This window comes from Cariama cristata, unplaced genomic scaffold (genome assembly GCF_000690535.1).
Source record: "Cariama cristata isolate BGI_N322 unplaced genomic scaffold, ASM69053v1 scaffold1548, whole genome shotgun sequence".
NCBI lineage: Eukaryota > Metazoa > Chordata > Aves > Cariamiformes > Cariamidae > Cariama > Cariama cristata.
In genome coordinates this window covers 11,475-21,537 of record NW_009629239.1, presented here as the reverse complement: position 1 = coordinate 21,537, position 10,063 = coordinate 11,475, and the positions used below count along the sequence as shown (strand labels likewise).

General features: G+C 42.1%; 1 protein-coding gene across 1 annotated transcript; it reads left to right on the top strand.

The window, feature by feature from the left end:
- The first annotated feature begins 1,898 nt into the window (after positions 1–1,898).
- On the top strand, positions 1,899–5,855 carry LOC104165437 (interferon alpha-inducible protein 27-like protein 2B). Its single transcript, XM_009705077.1, has 3 exons — positions 1,899–2,046; positions 4,791–4,937; positions 5,827–5,855. The coding sequence occupies exons 1-3, from the start codon at positions 1,899–1,901 to the stop codon at positions 5,853–5,855; spliced, it is 324 nt and encodes a 107-aa protein (XP_009703379.1).
- The last annotated feature ends 4,208 nt before the right edge of the window (positions 5,856–10,063 follow it).

The window sequence follows — 10,063 nt, the reverse complement described above, 5'->3', positions numbered from 1 at the left end:
CCCTTCCAGGTCAGAACTTCTCCATAACTTACATTTGCCGTGCCACTACAGTAACAAGAGCATGAAGGTAGGCAGAGCTCGGCTGTTTTTAGGACCGTGTCTTCTGTGCCCACTCACATGTTCCTCATCCAACTCACTGCAACCACACAGCAGATTTTAGAGCCACCTCCTTGCTGACTAGGTCCATGGCACACTTGTGAACAGAGGCTTCCCTTGAATTCCTTCGGTGCCTTCCCTCTCCTTATTACATGGAGTTTCTTCATCTTGTTTTTATGAGACTACTATTAATTTCTCCTTTCCCTGCCTATTCACTGATGTCTCTGCCAATCCTGAATTGCCTTGAGGTACTTTGCTTGCAATAAAACTTTTATTTTATCTGATTTTAACTATTTTTAGTTAAACAACTTTGTGTGCATCCATTCTGAATTGTGTTTTAGGATTGAGTAAAAGGTTGTCACATATAGAGTCTCTGCAACTTTGTGAAGCCTTCATTCCCCGTGGCTTTGCCAGACTTTATCATCATTTCCTAGTGGGCTGTTTGGAATATTAAATAAGCAATATTAACAAAGCACCAAAAGATTTCAGCAGTTTTGAAGGAAGGAGCTGCGGCAATATGTGCAAAGAAAGTGATGTTTTTGGTTTTACTGTCACTTTGAACAGGGCCTATAACATTAATTGTCCTAGTCTTACATGGAATTTTACTTGCATTTAAGCTGCAACTTTAGGTATTTTATAACATTAAGTATTTAAAAATGGTAAATGAGAGGCCTGAGAAATTGTGGGGATATAGATGCATCATAAGTACAGAAGCCCTGATGCAAGCAGAATAGAAAATAAAAATAACAAACATTAGAATTAAAGAAAACTAACATATATGAATGAAAGAAATATTGAGTGAAAGAGAAGAGGTAAAAGAGCAGTGCTGCTCAGGGGTACATGGGCCAGATATCCCACTGCTCAGATAAACATCACATATAAGAAGGGAGGAAACAACTTTGCATCCTTTGTTCTATAACCCACCAGGTACAAGGTCTAGATATTATACAACTGTGAAAATGCTGTGGTTTTGTTCTGTATATTTCCACTTTGAGAGCCATCCCTGCCATAGTGTGACCTAATCAGATATTCCTCTTTACTCTAAGGGAGGAGGCCCATGGATTTTTAAACAGCCTTGTTTAAACTACTGGCTAAGAAAAACTGCGACAAAAGAGTGTGTGCCATTTGCAAAGGCCTGCTCATTAAAGATGGAGGCTCTGCTTTAGCAGGATTTGCACGAGGAAGAACAAAACATCTGTGTCAATCTGCTTGTACGATGCAAGGTCCCCTAACAGTTCCTTCCATAAAGAAATTAATTTCAACCACCCGTTGTTAATTGAGTTCTCATTTCCAGCTCTCTGCAAAACATTTTCTTGGGGGGGGCGGGGGGTTAGCTGTACCACAGCTGAACTCTGGGTGCTATAACCAGCTCAAGTTGCCGTTTCCACATGACCACCACTTCGCTGTCTCTTTACCTATTGTCTTTACTTAGAATTGTATTAATTCTTAAAACGAGGGGCTATCTTCTACAGGTGCAATTCAGTACAGCCGAGTGCAATGCAAAAGAATGGAGAAGCAAAATTCTCAGCCCCATCAGCTGGCAATCAAGGATTCATACGCTACTAGTTTGTTTTAGTTTCATAAGAGGATATCAGTTGGTTTGACTAAAATTTGACCTGACAACTGCAATAAAAAGGCCTGTTCATAAATTTCAGTTTCATTTTCTGGATGAGGATGTTTCAGTTTCTTTTCTTTCTGATTGTGGTAGCAGTTTCATTTCTTTGCTGTTAGCTAGACAGTGTATAAAAAGATTGGCCGAGCCTCACAATGCTTCAGTGGATTCCACACCATCAGAAAGGGAAATGGCCGACCGAAATGTCCGCAACGCTGGTTTCACTTCCTCCGGGATCTCAAGAGGATCGCTTGCTTCATCGATGATGTCCCAAGAAGCCAGAGCGTCTCAGGGAGGCGTGCATTCTGGAGGCCCTACTGCTACTCTCCAAGAAATGGGTATGAGCAATTTTGGGGTGTGTGGTTTTGTGGTTTCGTGCGTAGGGCCGAACAATATTTTTTTTCCTTGAAAATAAAATTACCAAGTAATCTCTTCTCTCCTACCTTCCTGTATTGCACTGAAGACAAAAGATTCCTGTATTTAACTGCATGTTATGAGTGGGATGCTATTAAGGGTGTTTTCTGTGTATGTACATATGCATGAATGTACACATATATATGTGGTATTCATGAGATTCAGGACAGTGTTTATTTGAAGTTTGTGCTATCTCTCCATTCTGCTAAGAATCATCAATAATATGGAAAGTCATGGTAGCAATAAGCAACAATACACTTATGCAAGAACATGATCTGTGTACCTACATTTCATATAAATTATCAGATTTCCCTCGCTCTTTACTCACACACATTCATACAGGGAGAACCCATAAAACCTTATGCAAACGCTATAGCAGAGGGAAATTAGCTGCAGTCCGAGAGCTGAATTCAGAAAGGGAATATATACACATCCTTGACAGCACGTATCTAAGTACTAAAATTACGCATAGCTGGTTTTCACATAAGCTAACTCTGCAGGTGCTTGCTTTTCTGTTGCATGCACAGAGCAATCCCTGACCTGACGACTCTAAGCACCTTGGCACTTGTTTAACGCCAGATCCCGTGGGATTTGTGCACAAGGTATTGTCCCTGCCAGTCCTGCCCGTGTGACCTGATTAGGCAGGCATCCTCTAAGCAGGTATAACTCCACAGGAGAGAGTGCCCCATGTAATCCTGCTTTACCCAGCGGCATAGCAGTTAGCTCTCTGACCTTGGATAAAGGCTTCAAAACCCTTTCTGCCTTGGGGGTCTTGGACCTGCATCTCCCATACGTCAGGAGGATGCTAACCAGCAGGCTGGTTATAGGTGGGGATCTCTGCCATATTGGTCAACCACTGGTCTACTCCTTTTGTAGTAATCAGCTAGAAGTCTACTGAAGGGTAGAGCTGAACCTGGACTCTTCCAGCCATAAAACGGGTGGTTGGCCAGGTGAGCTGGCCAGGGTCCAGATTTGGGGCATCTTGTAGTAGTAAAAAATGCGATAAGCGTGATGGAAAGAAAGTTATTTTTTTAAGATATGATTTACATCGCTGACAATATTATGCAGAGCGTGAGGCTTTCTAGACAGTGAGGGAATAAGTGACAATGAGGATCATTTAGAGAGAGACTGCATGTGACTCCTGTGAGGCATTTTTTAATTTTAACTCTGTATGATTTGACCAGTGAGTTTAGGTTACCGAATACAGTGTTTATTGAATATTTAATAGCAAACAACTTAAGAGATGGTAGCAGCACAGGGACAGAATATGAGAGAGAATCAGGAGAGGAGGAGGACCAAGAGAGTGAAGAGCAGGAAGAGCCGCTCTCAGGCAGAGAAATCCTGGTACATAGGAGGTACCAGTTGCTTAATCTAATCATAGACTAGAGTAGAGTCAGCTGCACAATCTTGCCTTCTGTTACAGATAAGGGTGGTACAGCAGTTCTCAGCACACCCATAACCAGTGGCAAACATTTCAGTGGTGATTCTCTCGAGAGATCATGAAGTTTCAGTTTCTAAACTAAAAGACTGAAGACTTGTATCCCTCCAAGTGCTGAGAATCTTTAGAAGACAGAGAAGTAAACTAAACATTTAACACCACCTAGTTTTCTTCTTGCAATATCTGTATCAACTATGGACTTTTATGAAAACCGCTATTTGGGTGAAAAGAGATCTGCAGGACTCAAAGAAACCTTAGCCATTCCTACAGGAGAAACTCCAAAAGAGCTTTTATCCATGTGAAAAATGTTAGCTCTGTAACATTGCCAAGACAGGTGTGAGCTTTGGCTCCCTGCAGCAGGAGAGCTTGCCACACATTCTTTGCCTGATTGAGAGCTAAAAGGGCCTGATTTCATTTCCGCAGGTGCTTACTGAAATCTCTCGCTCTTCAAAACACATCTTCTTAACCTTTTCATTCAGACTGTAACCCTTCCTGCCCGCAGAACAAACACGCTCGAAGAAGCGGCTGATTCTGCAGCAGGGCATGAGTATTGTTCAGTATCACTTTACAGAAGATGTTATAACAAGCTCATCACCAAAATATTTGAGTATCCTCCAGGAATGCTTTTAGCATTATCACTAACATTTGTCATTGCTAATGTTTTACTCCTCTCCCAGGAGAAGAGTTTGCAATGGAATACTTTGCTTGGGGCTTATTTATACTGAGATGGAGATATACATATAAATTGGCCACTGGCTACCACAGTTTGCTGTGTGTGAATTTTACAGGTATCTATTATGTATAGGTTTATGCTATGGAAAGTGAAGTGGAAGGAACATATCCGTCACCTGGAACATTAAGTGGTGAGGTCTGCAACAATCCTTAGTTCCTGTAAGAGTTTGTTCCACAGTCCTCAGGCAGCTCCTCAGAAAATTGCAATTTTAGCAGAGACAAACTGTGCTGAAACTGTTTTGGAGATCCAAATTTATCAAAACCAGCCTGTGCAAGAGTTGTAGATTTTCTTTGTGTTCTGGGAACATCCACAAAACACTGCAAATGTCCTTTCCCCAAGGTGGCAGTTAAAAAGCTGTATATTAATGGAACAAGTGAAGTAATCAGCAGTCTCTTGGTCTTTTGATACAATTGCTAGCCTTGAATTTTTTTAAAACACGGTAGTTTATGCCGTAAGGTTCCTTCCAGTCAGCAACATCTCCTTTGTTACTGTTCTAGGTGCCAAAGGCTCAACCCATTCATCAGGTTTTACCAGCAGCGGGATCTCCAGTGGGTCCCGGGCCTCCCAGATGATGTCCCAGGAGGCCAGATCTCATGGAGGTGGAATCCCCAGGGGTGGTACAACTTCCAGTGTCCAGTCCATCTGTAAGTGAGAGTCCTCCTGAAAAAGATGAATTAACAGATGACTTCTGAGAAGTTAGCAGTATTTCAGCTCAAGCGTACGTTTACTGGATGAAGGGATGTAAATAAGAGAAGTGGCTGCATTGTACCTGAAGCAACATTTCTTGTGTTTGTTGCTTTATACTTGGTGGGAAGCTGAAACTAGGGAATTAGTGGAAATAACTATGCCACAAAATTACTAAGATATGGGTGGATAGCAGGGACAGAAATCTGCAATGGATAGTGACAGAAAAAAGACGAATGGAAGTTTAGGTTATGCTTTCATCAGCACCACAGTGGAAGTTCATTAATTTTTTTTCAAACACAAATTCAGGACCAAAACAAGAGCTTCACATGTGAACATACAGAACAGATTAAATGGGAGGAAAAAGTGAAACATGAGAATGGAGTTATCAGACTGACAGACAAAAATCATTAGTCCACTTCTTGTGGCCTTTTAGAACAGCTTAGCTTTCATTCCTTTAAAGGAAATTCATTGGGTCCAAAGCAGAGGGATCTACCTGCAGTTACCAGCTCAAAGCAGAGGACAACACAAGTTTTCCTCATCACCCCACCAAGTTAATGCAACCCACACCTAGATAAATCAAACCAAGGTAGGAGGAAGCCTAGTCTATTCCTGAATGCATCCGTAAGGATGCTAATTATGGTAGTGGGATCCTATGGGGTTTGGAAGAGAACTGGAGATGGGATTGAAGTTATTAATTTCAAAAAGTGTCATTCAAAGTGTAAAGTCTTTCAAATCCTTTCGTTACACTTTGGTTCCCTCTGCTCTCTGACCTGGGAACGTTTGTAACCAATGCTCAGATACTCTGTATGTTTCCGTGTACTGCAACTTTGCTTTATTTGTCCTTAGCAATGGGCGGCAAAGGAGGAAGACACTGAATAGAAGAAAAACATCAGTCCAGAAGTAAGCTCTACAAACAGTTCATCTTTTACCAACAGAGTCATTTGACAACTTCGCCCCTTCTTTGCTCTCCCTGTCACTGATATCAAAAGCAAAGCCTTTTTCGCATGCACAAATAAATTTTCTATTAAAGTGACGGATTCTTGCATTTAATTCATGGGGACGGGGATGAGCGGCGGTTTCTTCCTTCATTAAACATCCTCCGAAGCACAGGCACATACAAACACAAGCTGATTAATGGAAGCTAAGGTACTTTGGACTGCAGGGGCATTTTTCCAAAATCCTGGGCTCAGCAACACTAGACTCTCCAATTACAGGTAGCTTGCTTTGTTTATTTTACAAAAAGTGATCAGAGTGCAAAAGTCACCCTGTTGTGAGAGAGAAGCATAGAAATACTTGACAAGGGGCATCCAGCAGTTTCCTTTCGATGTACTTCTAATGGGCTATCAAATTAAATTCTACTTAATTAAAAAATATGCATAAGCAAATGAGAACAGGTCCCAAGAAGTTTCATACCTCAGAGATGCAACTGATATTTGTATCCCTCTACTATTCCTAAGCTCCCTTTCACATTAATTTAATTTCAAGTCCCTGTTTGTTTATTGAGAGGTCTCAGCTTTGTCACAACTGGACCAAAACTACTCCTGTAAACTTCTTACGATACCTGAGAAGAGACAAGGAAGAGAGCCCATCTTCTCTGGTATAGGTCTCACTATTGGGACCTCATGCTGTTCCCCACATGCCTGACTCCTTTCCTTCATATATACTCATACGATGACATTTCCCCAAATACCTGTAACATTGTCCATTCCCTATACAAATTCCCACATACATACTCCCCCACACTTCCATCTTCCTCCTTTCTTTCTGGCTCCTCATCCTCCCTCCTCTATCACCTCTCTCCCTCTATATTTCTAACAAAAACACACAGCGCAGCTTCTCCTTCCCTTTCCTCACCCCAAGACGGAGGGAGAGACTCTCACACTCTCAGACCTGAAGTTAAGAGGCACTGGGTTTGTGGTGCTGCAGTCAGTGATTTTCTCCAACCGTTTCTGTCACGCAGCTTGAGCATTTCCATCTCAGCTGCATCTCTGCACAGATGGGAGACGTGTTTGTACCTGTGCACTTTATGCTCTCAGATACGGTCTTCTCCCTCCTGCCTAGGCACCTTCCTGAATGGACATGAGAAGTCAGCGTTTGCCTCCAGCAAAGTTAAATTGAATTATTTGATGAGGGGAGGAGTGCTAGCAAGGAGGAGAGGCTGATGAAGAGGGGAAGAAAGGTATCTTCACTTGCTGTGCTACACAAAGTATTGAAAGGCTATTGAAAAACAAAGTCTCCACTTCATGAGATGGAACTGCTCTCCCTGCAAGGCACTATCTTGGGCAAATGCTTAAATGTAACCAGGAGTTGAAGTCATAAAATCATGGAAAGATTTAGTTTCAAAGAGACTTTGGTGTGAGGAGAATGGGGGCAGTTCTCTAGTCCAATCTTCTGCTCGAAGCAGGGTTAACCTTAATGTTAGACTTGTTTGCTCAGGGCTTTGTCCAGTCAGGTTTTGAAAATCTTCAAGGAGGGAGATGTCACAGCTTCTCTAGGAAACCTGGTTCAAAAGTTTCACCACTCTCACAGCTGAGGTTTTTTTCCTTATATTGAAATAGAATTTCCTTTGTTGCAAAGTCACACTTACTCCAATGGATCATTAAGTACATACTTAATAGTGATGTATTTTAGAATTTTCCACTTTAGAGATTCCTGAACTGTCACCTAGGCCTGAAAGTGGTGAAGATGGGACTAGAAACATCCTTTGCAGAGCTCAGTGTCTCCCGGTGCCGCTGCTGAGAACAGACACGCTATTTGCAAATCATGCACCATCACATCAACAGGAAAAGATGTTTTCTCTCTCCCCATACTTTCTGTACAATTGCAGATGTAGAGATTTGTTCACACAATAGTATTAGTTTATATTTATATCTTAGCTTTCATAGTTAAGGATCCTGAACTGTTTTGTTCACTGCAAAGGAAATGCAGCAACATAATCCCACAGTGGGTTGGGTTTTTTAAGGTCAGACACCTTTTAACTTGACTCAAGTGGTAGTTGACACGCCTGCATGCATGTGAAATCTTCCCTGCTCATTGCCTGCATGCTGGCTGTCTACTGCTGAATTGTTACCACTGCCATAAATATCTAATTGTAATGTTGCTGTTGTATTCTGTAACAAATAAAGACAAGGAATGAAGAACACCATGTTCAGGTGAAAAAAAACAAATTAAAAATTAAGCTGTTATGGAGTAAAAAATTGAAGTATTCAGGACCCACAGACAACAACCAGATTCGAAGGTCTGTAAATCTGACTGAGATGTGGGGCGTGTTCTCTGAAGTGTTATGTTAGATGCAATTTTCAGCCTTTCTTCCAGCCAGTCTCTATTCTCCTCTAGCATCTCTGCAGATCTCAGCCACTTCTCTGCAGCAATGATTTTCACACCTGCCCCAGTCACTATTAAGGACAAGCCAAAAGGTTTGGCTGAACACAAACAATAGGATCTGGAAACCGATGTCGCCAACCCCTGAGGAAGGAAAGGCGGGGGATGCTGCTGGTTTTACTCTGATGAAATTTGTGTCTGCTTCTTCTGTTGTGGTTGTGCCTGCTTATAACAGGCCTGCCTTCCCCATTGTCCCACCAAAACAGCTTCCAATTAAGCAATCCCCTTTTCCTCTCACTTTCAATCCTGCTCCATAGTCATCCTTCATCCCTTGTACAGCAGCAACCTCACAACTGCTGCAGGACATCAGCAGGGTGCTGTTACTCTCCTCTCCCACCTTGGCTCACCCTCTGCGAGCGCTGTGTTGGAGCACTTTTACTGGCTTGGGCTCTGCCCCATGACCTCCTGTCACCCCTAAAAAAGGCTGTGGCCGCTTTGCCAAGCAGCTACTGGAGTATAGGTAGAGAAATCCGGTTACGTGCCCAAGAGCACAGTGAAGTTTTTCTAAGGCATTTAACATTCCTCGCTCTTGGCAGCTTCATCACAGTTCTGCCATCTCTTCACAGAGGAGGAGGGGAGCATAAGGTCAGTGTAAGGCAATGTGATTTTAACTGAACAGCGTTTTATGTCTATTTACTACAGATTAAAGGATGTGGGCAAGTAAAAGGCAAAGGAGAAGCTGCGTCCTGTCTTTATTGATTTTTACAGATCACCAGTGATTCTGTTTTTGCAGCTTTGTCCACCTAGCATAATAAAAATAGGACCATTGAAACTCCAGATATTTGGCATTGCCTAGGTGCGTATGTGCAAAGATGGACTCGGCAGTTTGTTGGTCTTTAAGTCTGGGCTAGTACATGGTTCTAATTAAGCCATCCTACACTTCCCTCCCAAGGCCTAATGTAGCAGCCTGAGACTACTAAAATATAGCTGTGATCTACCAGCAGATCTTTATTCCCTTCTATACCCTTAGCACTGGCACGAGGCAGAGCAAGAAGATCCACCCTGGCTTTTTCCCATTCAGAGATTCCCCCCACATGCAAATGCCAAAGTACGCTCTCAGAGGACAGCAAGGACCTCAATTCCCACAAGCAGCCTTTCAAACACCTGCTTTAGCACAAATGATGCTAAAGTAAGTCACAACAATGAAACTAATGTAAGAATGACAAGAAATAGTAGAAAAAGTCAAGCACATATATAAGTTGTCAAACAGTTTCATAAACTGAAGCTGTATCATCTGAGAAACGACGTGTGAACATTTCACGACAAAGACCTTGTTTCTTATTTACCTGCAGAGAGGGAAGATTTAAAACTGGGTTTCAACTTTAATGTTGTCATTTCTTGACAGCAAGTGGTTTTGTCTTGTTAAAAAATGACTCTCATTAGTGCGAGCTGACAAAAGGTACTTGTGCCTAAAAGAAGAAAAACCAGTCGAAACCAAAGCAAGGATCCTTCATCACGTATCATTTCACTTTTCAGCGCTTATGTGATTCTGGTCTTACTAGTTTGGATTATTTTTCCCATCTTTAGATCTCGCTGTGTTAAGAACTAGCCTAGATAGTTTTACTGAAGCAGGGAGCATCCTCGGCTGCGTTTGAATTCAGTTAACTGAGTCAGCTCTAATAGGTCTACAGGAGAACAAAGGTAAACGCTTCCTCCTGAAAACCTTACTCGCAGACCACTTAAGCAAATTCATATGTACATT

Bases quoted from the DNA above. Each gene is read 5' to 3' on its own strand.
- LOC104165437 (XM_009705077.1), top strand. From the start codon at position 1,899: ATGGCCGACCGAAATGTCCGCAACGCTGGTTTCACTTCCTCCGGGATC. The intron at 2,047-4,790 runs GTATGAGCAATT...TTACTGTTCTAG, and splicing joins TGCTACTCTCCAAGAAATGG to GTGCCAAAGGCTCAACCCAT. The intron at 4,938-5,826 runs GTAAGTGAGAGT...ATTTGTCCTTAG, and splicing joins TTCCAGTGTCCAGTCCATCT to CAATGGGCGGCAAAGGAGGA.